This window comes from Oncorhynchus masou, chromosome 31 (assembly GCF_036934945.1).
Source record: "Oncorhynchus masou masou isolate Uvic2021 chromosome 31, UVic_Omas_1.1, whole genome shotgun sequence".
NCBI classification, from domain to species: Eukaryota; Metazoa; Chordata; class Actinopteri; order Salmoniformes; family Salmonidae; genus Oncorhynchus; species Oncorhynchus masou.
This window is the reverse complement of record NC_088242.1, coordinates 95,039,595-95,061,817: the sequence shown is the minus strand read 5'-3', so window position 1 is coordinate 95,061,817 and position 22,223 is coordinate 95,039,595. Positions and strand designations below refer to the sequence as shown.

At 43.0% G+C, this 22,223-nt stretch overlaps 1 protein-coding gene across 2 annotated transcripts in view; it reads left to right on the top strand.

Moving 5' to 3' along the window:
- The window catches only part of alpi.2 (alkaline phosphatase, intestinal, tandem duplicate 2), a 29,691-nt gene extending 7,716 nt beyond the window's left edge, over positions 1 to 21,975 (top strand). Inside the window, exons 3-13 of one of the 2 annotated variants that reach the window (XR_010453019.1) lie at positions 4,422 to 4,537; positions 5,019 to 5,193; positions 9,200 to 9,372; positions 13,506 to 13,631; positions 13,902 to 13,971; positions 15,488 to 15,622; positions 16,254 to 16,445; positions 20,351 to 20,467; positions 20,965 to 21,266; positions 21,329 to 21,369; positions 21,407 to 21,975. Coding sequence is in view for 1 of the 2 variants with exons in the window: in XM_064952606.1 (XP_064808678.1) it covers positions 4,422 to 4,537; positions 5,019 to 5,193; positions 9,200 to 9,372; positions 13,506 to 13,631; positions 13,902 to 13,971; positions 15,488 to 15,622; positions 16,254 to 16,445; positions 20,351 to 20,467; positions 20,965 to 21,254 (1,394 nt within the window). In the remaining variant the exon portion in view is untranslated. The remainder of the gene's footprint in view (positions 1 to 4,421; positions 4,538 to 5,018; positions 5,194 to 9,199; positions 9,373 to 13,505; positions 13,632 to 13,901; positions 13,972 to 15,487; positions 15,623 to 16,253; positions 16,446 to 20,350; positions 20,468 to 20,964; positions 21,267 to 21,328; positions 21,370 to 21,406) is intronic. The other variant, XM_064952606.1, reaches the window with a different exon arrangement.
- The last annotated feature ends 248 nt before the right edge of the window (positions 21,976 to 22,223 follow it).

The window sequence follows — 22,223 nt, the reverse complement described above, 5'->3', positions numbered from 1 at the left end:
TGATGAATCTAAGGAGTAGCTGGCTGGCACATATGAATAATTTAGCAGACAATCTACAGAGTAGGGATTAGAGCAATTTAGAGAAGCGAGTGCATACTGTACTGGTCGCCTGGTGGGATCCAAACCCACGACCCAGGCGATGAAAGTACCATGCTCTACCAAGTGAGCCACACACACACACAACCTCGCATTTGGCCTCACTTGAACAATGTTCACTTTAAGGTGATGGAGATATCCAATAGCAGAATAGCATCCCATTTCACCAGACATGCTCAATCAAGTGCCGGTAAAGTATTTGATAGAAAACTAACCCAGATCTGAAAACCAATAGATTCCCATTTGGTATCCATGTAGTTTCAATCAAAGTAATGAAAAAACCTATAGCTCTCTCTCTCAAATCACAAGGTTGATATTTTATCAAGTTAAACTCATTGAAAAGATAATTAATTTAGGGTTGGGACAGGCTTCACCAGCATGCTAGCTGTTCCTTGAATCCATAACTTCATTTGACTCTGAATAAGTAGAATAAGGGCTTAGTTACCAACATTTCACACTATCCCTTTAACAGATAACAGGCAGCATGAAACCACAATATATTGGATTCAGCACCTACATCACCCACGTTCAATCTTACAGCTAATATTCTGTAGCCACCTGTTACGAATCCTTTTTGGCCCGACAGTCTAGGGGGGGGGGGATGGTAATGAGACCCATAACATAACTCATGCAAATCAAAAGTGACAAAGTAAAAGTGTGAACTAAATAACCAGGACAACTGAAATCTACCGTCAAACTTAAGGTTTATTTGAAGACACACGGTAATGGGGGGGCTGAGCTGGACCCAAGGAAGGGAACAATAAGTATTCAAAAACACCCCTAAACTAGACTAGCCTACTTTAACAACAGCTAACTATCTAACCAAAAATACAGTGGGTGGTCCGCCCAGTTCTAACTAGTGTATTTAACAAAGTCTACCTACGGGTAGTGTATGCCCATGGGCGACTTGTCTTGGTTTCCCCTTTTCCCACCAGCAATCAAACACCACAACCAAAACAATACTCACAGGTGATGACAAAGTGCTATGGAGGTGCTCAAACAAAAGAGAAGTTAATACACAAAGAGAAAGTGAACCACAGAAACCTACAGACATGGCATTTACAGAGAGATTGAGCTGAAAAGCAAACAACTGACAGGGTTTTTAAACCAAGGGAAAGGAACTGTGATTGGGTAGGAAAACAGGAGGAGGCGTGTCTTCTGATTGGTGACTGATTGATGACTGATTGGGGAGTGATGATTTTCACCTGTGAGGGGAGAAGGAGAGCAAACACAGGATACATACACACACACACACAGGATACCTGTATCCGTAACATCACCCATCAATTTTAGAGTTGATAATCTGTTGTCACACATCAATGTTAGAGCTGATAATCTGTAGTCACACATCAATGTTAGAGCTGGTAATCTGTAGTCACACATCAATGTTAGAGCTGATAATCTGTTGTCACCCATCAATGTTAGAGATGATAATCTGTAGTCACACATTAATTTTAGAGTTGATCATCTGTAGTCACACATCAATTTTAGAGTTGATAATCTGTAGTCACCCATCAATGTTAGAGCTGATAATCTGTAGTCACACATCAATGTTAGAGCTGATAATCTGTAGTCACCCATCAATTTTAGAGTTGATAATCTGTAGTCACACATCAATGTTAGAGCTGATAATCTGTTGTCACCCATCAATTTTAGAGTTGATAATCTGTAGTCACACATCAATGTTAGAGCTGATAATCTGTAGTCACCCATCAATTTTAGAGTTGATAATCTGTAGTCAAACATCAATGTTAGAGCTGATAATCTGTAGTCACACATCAATGTTAGAGCTGATAATCTGTAGTCACACATCAATGTTAGAGTTGATAATCTGTAGTCACACATCAATGTTAGAGCTGATAATCTGTAGTCACACATCAATGTTAGAGTTGATAATCTGTAGTCACACATCAATGTTAGAGCTGATAATCTGTAGTCACACATCAATGTTAGAGCTGATAATCTGTAGTCACACATCAATGTTAGAGCTGATAATCTGTAGTCACACATCAATGTTAGAGTTGATAATCTGTAGTCACCCATCAATTTTAGAGCTGATAATCTGTAGTCACACATCAATGTTAGAGCTGATAATCTGTAGTCACACATCAATGTTAGAGCTGATAATCTGTAGTCACCCATCCATTTTAGAGATGATAATCTGTTGTCACCAATCAATTTTAGAGTTGATAATCTGTAGCTCAATGAACCATGCAATCATTATCAGGTCTTGCGGCAAGGCAGTGGTTGGACTGAAAGTTGTAAATTGTATTAGTCATACACGACCAGTCTAAAGTTTTAGAACACCTACTCATTCCAGGGTTTTTCTTTATTTTGACCTTTTTATACATTGTAGAAAAATAGTGAAGACATCAAAACTATGAAATAACACATATGGAATCATATAGTAACCCAAAAGGTGTTAAACAAGTAAAAATATATTTTATATTCGAGATGCTTCAAATAGCCACCCTTTGTCTTGATGACAGCTTTGCACACTCTTAGCATTCTCTCAACTAGCTTCACCTGCAATGCTTTTCAAACAGTCTTGAAGGACTTCCCACATATGCTGAGCACTTGTTGGCTGCTTTTCCTTCACTCTGCGGTCTGACTCATCCCAAACCATCTCAATTTAGTTAAAGTCGGGGGATTGTGGAGGCCAGGTCTCCTGTGACAGCCTGGGCAGCACCATTGAGGTGCTGATTTCTCCATTCTAAAATTATAAATTTCTTCTTCTACCTCTTTAAGTGTATTGGCAGTTCATAAATAATGTGATAAGATGCGTAGTAGGTATAAAGCCAATGTTGGTGATTTACTGTCACCTGGAGTTATGGAATGTTTGTTGCTCAGGAGTTTAATTAATTCCTTGGCTACACCTGTTGACTAAGTACCAGTACCCCTTGTTTCTAGCCTTGTTATTGTTATTTTATAGTGTTACTTTTTTATTTAAAACATTTACATTGTAAGTATTTTCTTAACTCTATTTCTTGAACTGCATTGTTGGTTAAGGGCTTGTAAGTAAACATTTCACGGTAAGGTCTACCTAAACCTGTTGTATACAGCATTTCACAGCATTTCACAGTAAGGTATTCAGTACATTTGATTTATCTTCCACCCAGCACAAGGCATGTTTTATTGAACCTTGATTTAAAAAGTGAAGTCAGTTTAAGAACAAATTATTATTTACAATGACGGCCTACCGGGGAACAGTGCCTTGTTCAGGGGCAGAACTACAGATTTTTTTCCTTGTCAGCTCAGGGGAATCAATCAGAAACCTTTTGGTTACTGGCCAAAAGCTCTAACCACTAGACTACCTGCTGCCCCAGGAGAAGCTGTAAAAACGTTATCTGTCAATTCAGGAGAAGTTGTCAAAAGGTTGTGTGTCTTTCAGGAGAAGCTGTAAAAAAATGTTATCTGTCAATTCAGGAGAAGTTGTCAAAAGGTTGTGTGTCTTTCAGGAGAAGCTGTAAAAACGTTATCTGTCAATTCAGGAGAAGTTGTCAAAAGGTTGTGTGTCTTTCAGGAGAAGCTGTAAAAACGTTATCTGTCAATTCAGGAGAAGTTGTCAAAAGGTTGTGTGTCTTTCAGGAGAAGCTGTAAAAAAATGTTATCTGTCAATTCAGGAGAAGTTGTCAAAAGGTTGTGTGTCTTTCAGGAGAAGCTGTAAAAAAATGTTATCTGTCAATTCAGGAGAAGTTGTCAAAAGGTTGTGTGTCTTTCAGGAGAAGCTGTAAAAACGTTATCTGTCAATTCAGGAGAAGTTGTCAAAAGGTTGTGTGTCTTTCAGGAGAAGCTGTAAAAACGTTATCTGTCAATTCAGGAGAAGTTGTCAAAAGGTTGTGTGTCTTTCAGGAGAAGCTGTAAAAATGTTATCTGTCAATTCAGGAGAAGTTGTCAAAAGGTTGTGTGTCTTTCAGGAGAAGCTGTAAAAATGTTATCTGTCAATTCAGGAGAAGTTGTCAAAAGGTTGTGTGTCTTTCAGGAGAAGCTGTAAAAATGTTATCTGTCAATTCAGGAGAAGTTGTCAAACGGTTGTGTGTCTTTCAGGAGAAGCTGTAAAAACGTTATCTGTCAATTCAGGAGAAGTTGTCAAAAGGTTGTGTGTCTTTCAGGAGAAGCTGTAAAAAAATGTTATCTGTCAATTCAGGAGAAGTTGTCAAAAGGTTGTGTGTCTTTCAGGAGAAGCTGTAAAAAAATGTTATCTGTCAATTCAGGAGAAGTTGTCAAAAGGTTGTGTGTCTTTCAGGAGAAGCTGTAAAAAAATGTTATCTGTCAATTCAGGAGAAGTTGTCAAAAGGTTGTGTGCTCCGCCAATGTCCATGCAGGTATGGGCATCCCCACAGTGACTGCAGCGAGGATCCTCAAAGGACAGATGAATGGAGGGAACGGAGAGGAGTTTAGTCTGGCAATGGACACCTTCCCACACTTAGCCCTGTCTAAGGTCTGTCCAATCTCCTCTCATGAAGACAATATCATTTGAACCTCATCAATGTTTTCATTTTGATGTCAGATATTTCAAATATGTATTATGCTCACTACTTTGAACAGGCCTACTGCTGTAAAGATGTGAAGTTAACCCACCTTATGACTTCAGGATACTAGTAATATCATTATACTACCATTATACTGATAGTGTTTATACCAGGGGATGGTACCATTCTACTGTAAAAGAATCCATTCAGGGAAATACATTTTTTTTTAAAAGTAGTTATATATTTATCCAATTAATTTAATGTAGAACTGAACTCAACCCTGGTATAACGTAGACATGTAAATTAAGATGTTTCACTGGTTTACAACAAATCTATCTGTGTGTGTGTGTGTGTGTGTGTGTGTGTGTGTGTGTGTGTGTGTGTGTGTGTGTGTGTGTGTGTGTGTGTGTGTGTGTGTGTGTGTGTGTGTGTGTGTATTTGACCCTTCAGACGTACAACGTGGACCAGCAGATGCCTGACAGTGCCGGCACAGCCACTGCCTACCTGTGTGGTGTGAAGGCCAACTATGGAACCCTGGGTCTCAGTGCCTCAGCTCTGCGCTACAACTGCAACAGCACCTTCGGAAACGAGGTGGAATCTGTCCTTCACCGCGCCAAGATGGCGGGTAGGGGGTTTAAATAGGGTCCTTGTCTGAAGGGTCTACAGCAGGCTTATCCTAACTCAGTCCTGAGGCCCCCCCCTGGGTGCACATTTAGTTTTTTGCCCTAGCACTACACACAGGGTTGGGAAGTTTATTTTCTAAATGTAATCCATTACAGTTACTAGTTACTTGTCCACAATTGTAATCAGTAACATACTTTTTGGATTACCCCAAACGCGTAATAACGTAATCTGATTACGTTCAGTTACTTTTTGTTACAGGAATTAAATTGCTCTATGTTTTAATACCCAATTAAAATTAAACACTCTGTCAATTCATAAGGATTTGTATGACCCTTATTCTATAATAATGGACAGAGCCCAGTCTTAAAGTCAATCAGCAGAGTTTATTCACGAGAGTACTGAACACGATACAGGTTACCACAGGTTATAAACTGAAAATGGCGTCATTAGTTCCAGTACCAACCCGTCTCTTCTCCCACCCTGGTACAAAGGCAGTATCTCAAGCCTTCCCACATCGTCTCCCTACCAATTTAATATAATTTATGGTCGAGCCAAGGTCTTCTTGTGTAGATAAGCATTCTAGCCAGTCTGAAGATATAGTTCATTGATTTCTACCAAGGAACAGACAGTCATTGTTCTAATTCTTGATTATATTTACACACATTATATTCAGTACTAGGATTAACCTCTCTGGCCCACCCGGGACGCAACCGCACCCCCTGCCAACAATAAATGCAAATGCGCTACGCCAAATGCTAATAGGACTCGTTAAAACTCAAACGTTCATTAAAACTCACATGCAGGGTACTCAATTCAAGCTATACTCGTTGTGAATCTAGCCAACGAGTCAGATTTGTAAAATGCTTTTCGGCGAAAGCATGAGAAGCTATTTTCTGATAGCAGGCAACACCCCGAAATACCAGAAGGGGACGTAAACAAAGGAATTAGCGTAGCCGGCGCTACACAAAACGCAGAAATAAAATATAAAACATTCATTACCTTTGACGAGATTCTTTGTTGGCACTCCTATATGTCCCATAAACATCACAATTCGGTCTTTTTTTACCGATTAAATCGGTCATTGTATACCCAAAATGTCCATTTATGAAGACCGTCAGATCCAGGAAAAACAGTTTTTAAACGCAATGTTATTTTTTAAATTAAAAAAGTTGCCTATAAACTTTGACAAAACACTTCAAACGACTTCTGTAATCCAACTTTAGGCATTACTAAACGTTAATAAACGATCAAATTGATCACGGAGCGATCTGTATTCAATAGGCACAAGTTTGGAAAACGTAGCCAACTTTACCGGTTCCATTTTTCACAGCTGTGGACCTGACAACTGGATGTGGCTATTACTCAGATGACCAAGGATTTAGTTTAATCGAAATCACAACACTGGCGACATCGTGTGGAAGCTATAGGAACTGTAATCTCACCCTTAAGTATTTTTCCTTCCAATGGACAATTCATGGACTGGCGGATTGATTTTTTCTCCGTCGATTTAGTGACCAGGTTTTCTGGCAATTTTGACCACGGAACTCGTTCTGTGATAGTCACAGACACCATTGAACCAGTTCTAGAAACTTCAGAGTGTTTTCTATGCACACATACTAATCATATGCATATACTATATTCCTGGCATGAGTAGCAGGACGTTGAAATGTTGCGCGATTTTTAACAGAATGTTGAAAAAAGTAGCCCGATCTCTAAGAGGTTTTAAGAAAGAAAATTCATACATATACAGTAACATAATAGTATTCTGATTAGTACATATACAGTACCATAATAGTATTCTGATTAGTACATATACAGTACCATAATAGTATTCTGATTAGTCAGTCCTGATTGAAATGTATACATAATTAGTCATTATTGATAAAAAATTCCCTTAACACTTTTACATTACTTTCCCCTTAAGAGGCATTAGAAGAAGACAAAAAAATGTATGTTACCAATTGAATGACATCTATTGCAGGTCAATGTTAAAGTTTACTCAAATTTTACTTAATGGGTTGGTTATGTAGGCTTCTTCTAACCCATCACTTTCTACTACGTACATATAATAATACGATTACATCAGCAAACAATGGATTTAGTCTATCAAAGGTGTGCGAGTTTGAGCACGTGTCCATTAGGCCTTTGGATATTTATTTTTTATCATCATGAATTAGATTGAGCAATAAAAGCCCCACTTTTATTCCATAGGCTGGGATCCACACTATGCAGCTGTTGTTCCATAGGCTGGGATCTACACTATGCAGCTGTTTTTCCATAGGCTGGGATCCACACTATGCAGCTGTTATTCTATAGGCTGGGATCCACACTATGCAGCTGTTATTCTATAGGCTGGGATCCTCACTCACTATGCAGCTGTTATTCTATAGGCTGGGATCTACACTATGCAGCTGTTATTCCATAGGCTGGGATCTACACTATGCAGCTGTTGTTCCATAGGCTGGGATCTACACTATGCAGCTGTTATTCCATAGGCTGGGATCTACACTATGCAGCTGTTGTTCCATAGGCTGGGATCTACACTATGCAGCTGTTATTCCATAGGCTGGGATCTGCACTATGCAGCTGTTGTTCCATAGGCTGGGATCTGCACTATGCAGCTGTTATTCCATAGGCTGGGATCTACACTATGCAGCTGTTGTTCCATAGGCTGGGATCTACACTATGCAGCTGTTGTTCCATAGGCTGGGATCTACACTATGCAGCTGTTATTCTATAGGCTGGGATCTGCACTATGCAGCTGTTGCAAAAGCGCATTTTTCACTGACTGTCCACTGGTTTCAAAAACAATGATTGATAGGCATCTTTAAACTTCTTGAATTCCACCATTATTGGGTTCAAATACACATTTAGATTTGTGAACAGCCATCCACACCAACCACAATCCGCAAGGTGCAAATACCTAAATGAGAGAGCAACAGTGTTATTCACATCAATGCTCTATGTCAATATAACAGTGGGTTAACTGCCTGTTCAGGGGCAGAACGACAGATTTGTAACTTGTCAGCTCGGGGGTTTGAACTTAAACTGGAGATTGTATTTCAGTGTTCAATTTGATTAAACATTATGGACACTTACCACGCTGCGCATTGGTCCTCCGATCCTTCTCGCTACTCCTCCTCAGAAGAGGAGTACGAGAATCCTTACAGAAACACCCACCTCCAATGGACCAAGCAGCGCTTTGGTCCGATCCTTGCGACTCCTCGTCAGAAGAAGAGGACTAGCGTTACATCTACGGGATCGTTGCCCCCTACGGGAGCTAACGTGTGCGAATGTGATTAGGATACACGTTTCTTATATGGGCAGAAAACTTAAATTATTGTTTATCTAACTGCACTGTCCAATTTAAAGTAGCGGTGAAATAATACCATGCTATTGTTTGAGGAGAGTGCACAGTTATGAACTTGAAAATGTATCAATAAACCAGTTAGGCACATTTGTGCAGACTTGAGAAAACATTTTGAACAGATATACAATGGTTCATTGGATCAGTCTAAAACTTTGCACATTGCTCCCATCTAGAGGCCAAAATCTAAATTGCGCCTAAACTGCAATATTACATTATGGGCTTTCTCTTGCATTTCAATGATGATATAAAAAACTAAAAACGTTTATCTTTTACCAGATCTAATGTGTTATATGACATTAATTTCCAATTTCCACAAACTTCAAAGTGATTCCTTTCAAATGGTATCAATAATATGCATATCCTTGCTTCAGGTCCTGAGCTACAGGCAGTTAGATTTGGGTCTGTCATTTTAGATGATTTTTTTTTTTAAAGGGTCCGATATCACATTTGGTATTTTCAGAGTTAGAGTAGTTAGCTCGATATTGAGATGGTTTAGAGACCATAGAAAAACATCAGGAGGTTAGAAAATATAAATGAGTGTTTCTTATTGAACAAGTTGTACTTTCCCTCAGTTTCACTCAGTTTCTCTCCCGTAGGTGCCTTATGAACATGAGCCTGTGGTTTTGATGCGTTTCAGGGAAGTCGGTGGGCATCGTCTCCACCGCCCGTGTGCAGCATGCCTCTCCTGGAGCCGCCTACTCCCACACAGCCAACCGAGGCTGGTATGCCGACTCTGACATGAACATCGCAGACATCACAGCAGGATGCCGTGACATCGCCTACCAGCTGGTCCACAACACTGACATCAATGTAAGACCCCAGAGGTGGTCATCTTAGATAATAGACAAGATGGCTGACTTTCAAGGATATTGAGCACCATAATGGGTATTATCTTATTTGAATGAAACATTTTTGAATGTGTATTGTTTACATCGCAAGACATATCAGTTGAGTCAGTTAACTCATCCATCAAGATAATTCAAAAATAGCATACAACATTACATTTAAAAAAGTAATTCCACACTTTCCAAGCTTTTTTGGAATGTAGCATTTTGAAACATTAAGTTAGCCTGCTCCCAAAACGTTTTCCTCGTGGAACCAGCCCAGTCGCTGCATCCCCCATTCTATTATGGTGGAACCAGCCCAGTCGCTGCATCCCCCATTCTATTATGGTGGAACCAGCCCAGTTGCTGCATCCCCCATTCTGTTATGGTGGAACCAGCCCAGTCGCTGCATCCCCCATTCTGTTATGGTGGAACCAGCCCAGTCGCTGCATCCCCCATTCTGTTATGGTGGAACCAGCCCAGTCGCTGCATCCCCCTATTATGGTGGAACCAGCCCAGTCGTTCCCCCATGGTGGAACATCAGTTATGAACCAGCCCAGTCGCTGCATCCCCCATTCTATTATGGTGGAACCAGCCCAGTCGCTGCATCCCCCATTCTTATGGTGGAACCAGCCCAGTCGCTATCCACCATTCTGTTATGGTGGAACCAGCCCAGTCGCTGCATCCCCCCATTCTATTATGGTGGAACCAGCCCAGTCGCTGCATCCCCCATTCTATTATGGTGGAACCAGCCCAGTCGCTGCATCCCCCATTCTATTATGGTGGAACCAGCCCAGTCGCTGCATCCCCCATTCTGTTATGGTGGAACCAGCCCAGTCGCTGCATCCCCCATTCTGTTATGGTGGAACCAGCCCAGTCGCTGCATCCCCCATTCTATTATGGTGGAACCAGCCCATCCCCCATTCTATTATGGTGGAACCAGCCCAGCTGCATCCCCCATTCTATTATGGTGGAACCAGCCCAGTCGCTGCATCCCCCATTCTATTATGGTGGAACCCCAGTCGCTGCATCCCCCATTCTATTATGGTGGAACCAGCCCAGTCGCTGCATCCCCCATTCTATTATGGTGGAACCAGCCCAGTCGCTGCATCCCCCATTCTATTATGGTGGAACCAGCCCGCTGCAGTGGAACCAGCCCAGCTGCATCCCCATTCTGTTATGGTGGAACCAGCCCAGTCGCTGCATCCCCCATTCTGCATCCCCCATTCTATGGTGGAACCAGCCCAGTCGCTGCATCCCCCATTCTATTATGGTGGAACCAGCCCAGTCGCTGCATCCCCCATTCTATTATGGTGGAACCAGCCCAGTCGCTGCATCCCCCATTCTATTATGGTGGAACCAGCCCAGTCGCTGCATCCTCCATTCTATTATGGTGGAACCAGCCCAGTCGCTGGATCCCCCATTCTATTATGGTGGAACCCGCCCAGTCGCTGGATCCCCCATTCTATTATGGTGGAACCCGCCCAGTCGCTGCATCCCCCATTCTATTATGGTGGAACCAGCCCAGTCGCTGCATCCCCCATTCTGTTATGGTGGAACCAGCCCAGTCGCTGCATCCCCCATTCTGTTATGGTGGAACCAGCCCAGTCGCTGCATCCCCCATTCTGTTATGGTGGAACCAGCCCAGTCGCTGCATCCCCCATTCTATTATGGTGGAACCAGCCCAGTCGCTGCATCCCCCATTCTATTATGGTGGAACCAGCCCAGTCGCTGCATCCCCCATTCTATTATGGTGGAACCAGCCCAGTCGCTGCATCCCCCATTCTATTATGGTGGAACCAGCCCAGTCGCTGCATCCCCCATTCTATTATGGTGGAACCAGCCCAGTCGCTGCATCCCCCATTCTATTATGGTGGAACCAGCCCAGTCGCTGCATCCCCCATTCTATTATGGTGGAACCAGCCCAGTCGCTGCATCCCCCATTCTATTATGGTGGAACCAGCCCAGTCGCTGCATCCCCCATTCTATTATGGTGGAACCAGCCCAGTCGCTGCATCCCCCATTCTATTATGGTGGAACCAGCCCAGTCGCTGCATCCCCCATTCTATTATGGTGGAACCAGCCCAGTCGCTGCATCCCCCATTCTATTATGGTGGAACCAGCCCAGTCGCTGCATCCCCCATTCTATTTCACTTTACTTATCAGTCTGGGCTTATGCCGCATTCACGTGCAAGTCGGAACTATTAAAGTCAAATTAATTATAAACACTGAGAGGATTGAATAATTGGGGTTCCCGGTGGGAGGAGATTTGTTTTTCTCCGGTGGGAGGAGTTTGGGGTTACACCGGTGGAAGGATTCTGCAGTGCCCCTGTGGGAGGATTCTGGTGTTTCCCCAGTGGGAGGAGTTTGGGTTTACCCCGGTGGAAGGATTCTGTGGTGCCCCGGTGGGAGGAGTTTGTGGTTACCCAGTTGGGAGGATTCTGCGATGCCCCGGTGAGAGGAGTTTGGTGTTTCCCTGATGGGAGGAGTTTGGGGTTGCCCTGATGGGAGGAGTTTGGGGTTGCCCTGATGGGAGGAGTTTGGAGTTGCCCTGGTGGGAGGAGTTTGGTGTTGCCCTAATGGGAGGAGTTTGGTGTTGCCCTAATGGAAGGAGTTTGGGGTTGCCCTGATGGGAGGAGTTTGGTGTTGCCCTGATGGGAGGAGTTTGGTGTTGCCCTGGTGGGAGGAGTTTGGTGTTGCCCTGATGGGAGGAGTTTGGTGTTGCCCTGGTGGGAGGAGTTTGGTGTTGTCCTGATGGGAGCAGTTTGGTGTTGCCCTGATGGGAGGAGTTTGGGGTTGCCCGTGTGGGAGCAGTTTGGTGTTGCCCTGATGGGAGGAGTTTGGGGTTGCCCTGGTGGAAGGAGTTTGGTGTTGCCCTGGTGGAAGGAGTTTGGTGTTGCCCTGATGGGAGGAGATTGGTGTTGCCCTGATGGGAGGAGTTTGGTGTTGCCCTGGTGGAAGGAGTTTGGTGTTGCCCTAATGGAAGGAGTTTGGGGTTGCCCTGATGGGAGGAGTTTGGTGTTGCCCTAATGGGAGGAGTTTGGTGTTGCCCTAATGGGAGGAGTTTGGTGTTGCCCTAATGGAAGGAGTTTGGGGTTGCCCTGATGGGAGGAGTTTGGTGTTGCCCTGATGGGAGGAGTTTGGTGTTGCCCTGGTGGGAGGAGTTTGGTGTTGCCCTGATGGGAGGAGTTTGGTGTTGCCCTGGCGGGAGGAGTTTGGTGTTGTCCTGATGGGAGCAGTTTGGTGTTGCCCTGATGGGAGGAGTTTGGGGTTGCCCTGGTGGGAGGAGTTTGGTGTTGCCCTGATGGGAGGAGTTTGGGGTTGCCCTGGTGGAAGGAGTTTGGTGTTGCCCTAATGGGAGGAGTTTGGGGTTGCCCTGATGGAAGAAGTTTGGTGTTGCCCTGATGGGAGGAGTTTGGTGTTGTCCTGATGGGAGGAGTTTGGTGTTGCCCTGATGGGAGGAGTTTGGTGTTGCCCTGATGGGAGGAGTTTGGTGTTGCCCTGATGGGAGGAGTTTGGTGTTGCCCTGGTGGAAGGAGTTTGCACCGGAATTCATTTTGGAACTAGGCTGCCTCCCGGGTGTGAGCCAGGTGCCCTGCTCTGGCCATAGGATAAACACATGGAGTAATGAGTAGGATTCTGTGTTCACATGCTAAAGAGATGGCTTTGGATAAACAAGCTTTATCTGCCTTCGTTTAACTTCCCAGTAACAACTAGTTTGAAAATTCAAACGTTTGTTTTATGGAAAATAGATTTCTTAATGATGCATCATGCTGCCTTGTTGACAACATGACCAAGCGACGTGGTTTTACTGGTCCATTCGAACAGGGTGCTCCTCCCTCACCACTTTGGTCTGTTCACGTCACGGGCCATAGACCGGTGCACCACGTTTCATCTTTATCAAAGTCCCTCACTGTGTGTTGAATTAAGCATTCCACTGATTGGTTGAAAGTAACCCAATTGCTGACATGTTGATTGTCAGTGAAGTTAAATAGAATGGTTAGCGAGCAAACTGCTTCCACCAGGCTACCAAAATGTATCCCACAGCATGAACATTGATCCATACATGGAAACCAACCAGCATCTACTGTCCATTAACCTCCATGTGTCCTGTGACAGGTCATTCTTGGTGGAGGACGAAAATATATGTTTTCCAAGGAAACACCGGACCCAGAGTATCCATCACACAAAGGAGTCCGTAACGACAAGTTTGACCTCACCGCAGTGTGGCTCAATAACAAACAGGTAAAACATGGCTGCAGACACTAAACCTTCACCATAATTGTATCAATGACTCATTCACAGCATTGTGGTAATGCTGGACTGAAGATGTTATACCAGCTTAGACAACCTTGGCAATTTGTGACCCTTGTGTTATTGGTATCTGTAGGCTGAACAAAAAGTCTGAATCTGGACAATAAGTTACATTGAGATCAGACAACTTCCACTTTCCTGCTTCTTCACCATTTCTCAACCCTTTGTCTATAAACCCTTACCCGTACCTCTGCTTTATAGAATGCAAAGTATGTGTGGAACAAAGATGAATTTGACAAAGTGAATCCGGAAAAAACAGACTACCTGATGGGTAAGAATATACGTACATCTTGCTCTGCTAGAAAGGAACACTTGAGCTTTTAGAACTCAATAATTATTATTTGAAATATATATATTTATAATATATCTTTTTTTAAATTTAGGTGGTAGATCAGCTTATATTAGATTGTAGCTTCCATCAATGTCTGCATCACTTTGCAAAAATATACATTTGAAGTCGGAAGTTTACATACACCTTAGCCAAATACATTGATACTCAGTTTTTCACAATTCCTGACATTTAATCCAAGTAAAAATTCCCTATGTTAGGTCAGTTAGGATCACCACTTTATTTTAAGAATGTGAAATGTCCGAATAATAGTAGAGAATGTTTATTTCAGATTTAATTTCTTTCATCATATTCCCAGTGGGTCAGAAGTTTACTCAATTAGTATTTGGTAGCATTGCATTTCAATTGTTTAACTTGGATCAAATGTTTTAGGTAGCCTTCCACAAGCTTCCCACAAAAAGTTGGGTGAATTTTGGCCCTTTCAAATCAATTCCAGAACAATAGCAAAGGACCTTGTGAAGTTGTCGGAGGAAACAGGTACAAAAGTATATATTTCCAGAGTAAAATAAGTCCTATATCGACATAACCTGAAAGGCCGCTCAGCAAGGAAGAAGCCACTGCTCCAAAACCGCCATAAAAAGTCAGACTACGGTTTGCAACTGCAGATGGAGACAAAGATCGTACTTCTTGGAGAAATGTCCTCTGGTTGGATGAAAGAAAAATAGAACTGTTTGGCTGTAAAGCCGAAGAACACCATCCCAATCGTGAAGCATGGAGGTGGCAGCATCATGTTGTGGTGGTGCTTTGCTGCAGGAAAGACTGGTGCACTTCACAAAATAGATGGCATCATGTGGAAAGAAAATTATGTGGATATATTGAAGCAACATTTCAAGACATCAGTCAGGAAGTTAAAGCTTGGTCGCAAATAGGTCTTCCAAATGGACAATGACCTCAAGGCTACTTCCAAAGTTGTGGCAAAATGGCTTAAGCACAACAAAATCAAGGTATTGGAGTGGCCATCAAAAAGCCTCAATCCCATAGAAAATTTCCGGGAAGAACTGAAAACCCATGTGCGAGCAAGGAAGCCTACAAACCTGATTCAGTTACACCAGCTCTGTCAGAAGGAAGGCTACCCAAAACGTTTGACCTAAGTTAAACAATTTAAAGGCAATGCTACCAAATACTAATTGAGTGTATGTAAACTTCTGACCCACTGGGAATGTGATATTATTCTGACATTTCACATTCTTAAAATAAATTGGTGATCCTAACTGACCATAGACAGGGACTTTTTACTGGGATTAAATGTCAGGAATTGTGAAAAAATGTGTTTAAATGTATTTGGCTACGGTATATGTAAACTTCCGACTTCAACTGTTAAGACGTTTTATAGTCAATATTACTGAATGCTTCTTTTCTGCATTCTATTCACCCACATCTTGTAACAGTGGATTGGCCATTTTACCTGGGGATTTCTCTCTGTGTTTTTCTAATCCAGGTCTGTTTGAGCCAAGTGACTGCCGCTATGAGCTAGAGCGTGACCATACCTTGGACCCTTCCCTCACTGAAATGGTGGACAAAGCCATCAAGATCCTCCGCAGGAACCCCAAAGGATACTACCTCTTTGTGGAAGATGAGTATTAATACCTTGGGTAACAGCATCCCACAAATGATGTCCTGTGTAAGAGAACCTAGGCCGGGATAATCAAATCAGGAGGACGAGAGCTTTTCAGTGTAAACTAATGCAGTTGACAGTAGTTGGGGAGTGTATTGTATGGGAGTAATTGTGGAGTAATTGTGGAGTAATTGTGGACGAAATCATGCCTATATAGGGTACTTAACAAAAGCCCTATGAATCAATGACCGTCAAGTATGTCATTCCATTTTAGTTCTTACATTTTGTTGACAATTGGTACATGGTGTTCCTTCTTACAGTGACATCATCTCTCCAAAATGGAGTACAGTTTTGACAGTGACATCATCTCTCCAAAATGGAGTATGGGTTAGACAGTGACATCATCTCTCCAAAATGGAGTGCAGTTTTGACAGTGACATCATCTCTCCTAGATGGAGTACAGTTTTGACAGTGACATCATCTCTCCTAGATGGAGTACAGTTTTGACAGTGACATCATCTCTCCTAGATGGAGTACATTTTAACAGCCTATTACATCTATTTAAAGCTTCTGCGAGTGAGACTAATAAATATAGTTCATAAAGATCAGTTTGTATTGACAATTGCTGGGGGGGGGGTTTTCACTTCAAGGGGGAGAATTGATCACGGTCACCATGGCAGCGGGGCCAAATTTGCCCTGACGGAGGCGGTGGAGTTTGACAATGCCATCGAGCGGGCGGCAGAACTGACCAGTGAGCTGGACACTCTGTCTGTGGTCACTGCTGACCACTCCCACGTCTTCTCCTTTGGAGGGCACTCCAACAGAGGGAACCCGGTCTTAGGTAGGCTACATGGAGACTTTTATCTCCCTCACCAACTTCAAACATCTGCTATCTGAGCAGCTAACCGATCGCTGCAGCTGTACATAGTCTTATCAGTAAATAGCCCACCCAATTATACCTACCTCATCTCCATAATGTTTTTATTTATTTACTTTCTGCTCTTTTGCACATCAATATCTCTACCTGTACATGACCATCTGATCATTTATCACTCCCGTGTTAATCTGCAAAGTTGTAATTATTCGCTTACCTCCTCATGCCTTTTGCACACAATGTATATAGACTCCCCTTTTTTTCTACTGTGTTATTGACTTGTTTATTGTTTACTCCATGTGTAACTCTGTGTTGACTGTTCACACTGCTATGCTTTATCTTGGCCAGGTCGCAGTTGCAAATGAGAACTTGTTCTCAACTAGCCTACCTGGTTAAATAAAGGTGAAATAAAAAATGAATAAAATAAAAAACATCATGAAGTCCATAGTTAGGCCTAGCGTTACAAAGCTACCGGTAACTTGCCAAAGAAAACATATTAAACATCAATGGTATTCACTAAGTTGATGGTTTATATTTAGGACATTGTTTTACAGCCTTGTCATAATTTATTTTATTTTAAAAAGGTCTTATTTGATTTATTTGTCATTGGAAAGTATTCAAACCCCTTGACGTTTTTCCACATTTTGTTACATTAGACACATTTTTTAAATTGATTAATTGAAAAAATGTCCTCAGAAATCTCCACACAATACCCTATAATGACAAAAAGAAAACAAGTTTTAAAGAAATGTTTGCAAATGTATTAAAAAATTTAAAAAATTCAACTTTATTGACATAAATATTCAGACCCTTTGCTATGAGACTCGAAAATTGAGCTCAGCTGCATCCTGTTTCCATTGATCATCCTTGAGATGTTTCTACAACTTGATTGGAGTCCCCCTGTGGTAAATGAAATTGATTGGACATGATTTGGAAAGGCACACACGCCTATATCGGGTCCCATAGTTGACAGCGCATGTCAGAGCAAAAACCAAGCCATGAGGTCGACGGAATTGTCCGATCTAGGAAAGCAAAAACAAAATGTCTGCAGCCTTGAAGGTCCTCAAGAACACAGTTGAACACAGTTTGGAACCACCAAGGCCCTTCCTAGAGCTGGCCGCCTGGCCAAACTGAGCAATCGGGGGAGAAGGGCTTTGGTCAAGGAGATGACCAAGAACCCGATGGTCACTGACAGAGCTCAAAAGTTCCTCTGTGGAGATGGGAGAACCTTACAGATGGACACCAATTTCTGCAGCACTCCACCAATCAGGCCTTTATGGTAGAGTGGCCAGACGGAAGCCTTCAGTAACAGGCACATGACATCCCACTTGGAGTTTACCAAAGGCACCTACAGACTCTCAGGCCATGAGAAACAAGATTCTTTGGTCTGATGAAACCAAGATTGAACTCTTTGGCCTGAATGCTAAGCGTCACGTCTGAACGAAACCTGGCACCATGCCTACAGTGAAGCATGGCGGTGGCAGCATCATGCTGTGCCTAGAGTGTGCAAAGCTTATCCAAGGCAAAGGGTGGCTACTTTGAAGAATTTCAAATATAAAAAATATGTTTATTTGTTTAAAACTTTTTTTTTTGGTTACTACATGATTCCAAATGTGTAATTTCATAGTTTTGATGTCTTCACTATTATTCTACAATGTAGAACATTGTCCAAATAAATAAAAACCCTGGAATTAGGTGTGTCCAAAACTTTGACTGGTACTGTATATAAATGTAATATTATTATTATTGTTATATTTAATTTTTTTTTTACATTTGCCAAAATTTCTAAACTCATTTTTGCTTTGTCATCATGGGGTTTTGTGTGTAGATTGACGAAGGGGAAAAATTAATTTAATACATTTTCAAATAATTCTGTAATGTAACAAAATGTGGAAAAAGTCAAAGGGCCTGAATACTTTCTGAATACACTGTACATTACATGTGATGAGGCCACGCGGGGGCTCCCGAGGGGCACAGCGGTCAAAGGCACTGCATCTCAGGGCTAGAGGCGCCACTACTACAGACACATTTTGGTCATCTGAATAAAGGTTCATCTAAAATCAAGTTGAAATAAACATGAAAACGGGGTGGAACTTAAATTATTTTCCAATCGTTTCGGTCTGGACAGAGCCGACCCCCCCCCCCCCCCCTTCATACTGCAAAATAAAGTTCTGAACCGGTTCGAACCCCCCCAATATAGTCTACAAAACATTAGGAAAACCTGCTTTTTACATGACATAGACTGATCAGGTGAAAGCTATGATCCCTTATTGACGTCACTTGTTAAATCCACTTCAATCAGTGAAGATGAAGGGGAGGAGACAGTTTATTAATTAAAATAAGGATTTTCAAGCCTTGAGACAATTGAGACATGGATTGTGTGCCATTCATAGGGGTAATGTGCTAAACAAAAGATTTAAGTGCCTTTGAATGGGTTGTGGTAGTAGGTGTCAGGCACACCGGTTTGAGTGTGAAAAGAACTACAACGCTGCTGGGTTTCACTGTTTCCTACGTGTATCAAGAATGGTCCACCACCCAAAGGACATCCAGCCAACTTGACACAACTGTGGGAAGCATAGGAGTCAACACGGGCCAGCATCCCTGTGGAACGCTTTCGACATCTTGCCCTGGTCGAGTCCATGCCCTGATGAATTGAAGCTGTTCTGAGGGCAACTCAATATTAGGAAGGTGTCCTTAATGTTTTGTACACTCAGTGGATAGTTCCTTTCTGTTCCGTTTTAAACCTCTTGAAATGAACTTATTTTAAATTACTTCACCAAACAGTGCTGATAGAGCAGCTTGTTATGGAAAGTGCAAGCTATAGTTGTTTACATGTGTGATGGACAGACAGGTGGCGAGAGATGCGATTGAAATTTTGCTGGTCAGAAGAGAGGGAGAGGCTTGAAGCGCTGGGCATCTTGTTATGACATGCATTATCTGAATTAGAAGAGTGTGTGGCTTCTATGGAGGAACTTTGAATGTCTTTGAACTTCCTAGAGTTTTCTTAACGTTGGACCAGAGCGAGCTAGATAACAAGCTTGTGTGTCCAGAGTGGCACAAGAATAAAAACACGTCTTACCTTTTTGTGGCTAATAAATCCAATGTGAAACGTAATAACTATAGCATAATGTAATCCAAAATATTTCCCTGATTTCTGAATCACGCTTGTAACGTCAGTATGCTACAGTTACAGTACCTAGGCTTCAGAGGGGGAGGGGCTACAGTAACCTAGGCTTCAGAAGGGGAGGGGCTACAGTAACCTAGGCTTCAGAGGGGGTAGCAGGTAGCCTACACAATTACACACACTGGCAAAGATTTTCAGCTGGAAGGCAGACACTGGAATAAGTTTCTGAGTGACAGCGTAAGTGGTTTGCATAGGCGCTTTGTTGTGTTTTTTTTTGTGTGTGGGGCTGGAAAGAAATGTCTAGAAAGTCAAATAAATGTATCAACCGGTTCCCATTACCTTTTAAAATAACAGTTATTTTCTGGAACAGTAGAGATCACTTTCGTTCCAGGTTCTGATTTCGCTCTTTTACTGTTTTCGGTTTTGTTCCCTGAACCGGTTCCAACCCCTGCTTGAAAGCTCCTAAGATGTTGGTAGTTTACAGGTAAACTTAGAAAGTTTCCAGTAATATACGCACTCTTTGCATCCCTAGGTAGAACACATCATACATGGTCCATCAAATATGGCCATAAAACGCAGTGTATAGATCAGGCCCGCTATTTCATTTTGCTTTAATGGTATTTTTGGGGGGCTAAACATAGGGGTTTATATAATTATGTGGTCAAGGGGGCTGTTATGTGTATTTGAGCAAGCTTAGCGTTAGACTGACAAAATCTAATGGCATGCTGGTATGCGTTGTGTCTTGAAGGTCTGTCCCGTAACCTGGCTGATGATAAAAAGAGCTTCACCACCACACTCTATGGAAACGGACCAGGATACAAGTTAGTCAATGGGTCTCGTCCAGATGTCAACACGACGGAAGCAGGTACATTTTGCTTTAAAGCGATGCATCATATTGAGGAACTCTAAATTTGACAGAATGTGTAGAGGAAAATGACAGCAAAATAAGAAAATATTGTCTAATCAAATGGAAAAATGGTGTTGGCAAAATAATTAGGGGCAGGGCAGTACATGAAGGAAGTAATTTGCATTAAAAAAAAGTCAACTTTTGAAAAAAAAATCTTATACTTTCAGTTTATTGAGAAGTTATTTAAAATATAATTAAAATGTTAGTTTATTTCCTGAATTGACAGTCTTCAGTTCAAATTGACCCCAACCCTGATATCAGTTATTGAAGATTAAAATAGTTTCAATGCGTTTATCATGCAGATAATAGTAGGAAATGAACATCAACATGAAAGCCAATGATTGTATATGTTTATTAATTATCCTCCCCTCTTTTCAAAACTCCTTAAAAGACCTACAGTTTCCAAATTGCCTACAGTTTCCTAACTTTGGCTCTCCTTCTCACCTCCCCTTCAGATCACAAAGATTACAAGCAGCAGTCAGCCGTACCTCTGGACTCTGAGACCCACGGCTCAGAGGACGTGGCCATCTTTGCCAAGGGCCCCATGGCCCACCTCTTTCACGGGGTCCAGGAGCAGAGCTACATCGCCCATGTCATGGCCTACGCAGCCTGCATTGAGCCCTACACAGACTGCTTCATCCCAGACCTAGAACCAGAGCCTGGCCACACAGGAGCCACCAACCCCAGCCTCATAGTGCTGCTGATGGGCCTCATACCTGCCCTCCTCTCCCTCTTCTCCCTCTGATGGGCCTCATACCTGCCCTCCTCTCCCTCTTCGCTGTCTGAAGGGCCTCTGATGCTGTCTGAAGGGCCTCATACCTGCCCTCCTCTCCCTCTTCGCTGTCTGATGGGCCTCATACCTGCACCCTCCTCTTCTCCCTCTGATGGGCCTCATACCTGCCCTCCTCTCCCTCTTCGCTGTCTGATGGGCCTCATACCTGCCCTCCTCTCCCTCTTCTCCCTCTGATGGGCCTCATACCTGCCCTCCTCTCCCTCTTCTCCCTCTGATGGGCCTCATACCTGCCCTCCTCTCCCTCTTCGCTGTCTGATGGGCCTCATACCTGCCCTCTTCTCCCTCTGATGGGCCTCATACCTGCCCTCCTCTCCCTCTGATGGGCCTCATACCTGCCCTCCTCTCCCTCTGATGGGCCTCATACCTGCCCTCTTCTCCCTCTGATGGGCCTCATACCTGCCCTCTTCTCCCTCTGATGGGCCTCATACCTGCCCTCCTCTCCCTCTTCGCTGTCTGATGGGCCTCATACCTGCCCTCCTCTCCCTCTTCGCTGTCTGATGGGCCTCATACCTGCCCTCCTCTCCCTCTTCGCTGTCTGATGGGCCTCATACCTGCCCTCCTCTCCCTCTTCGCTGTCTGATGGGCCTCATACCTGCCCTCCTCTCCCTCTTCACTGTCTGATGGGCCTCATACCTGCACTCTTCTCCCTCTGGGCCTCATACCTGCCCTCCTCTCCATTATATCTGTCTGATTTTGGAAACATGTAGAGACCCAGCTATGTTTAATCTACTGAGATTTATCCGATATTCCACCACACAGACATTTTACATTTGAGTCATTTAGCAGATTTTCTTACAGGAGTGAGTACATCCATCTTTGTACTGGTCCCCCCCACGGGGAAATCGAACCCACAACCCTGGCGTTGCAAGCATCACGCTCTACCAACTGACTTACACGGGACCAATAGCAACACTCGGATAG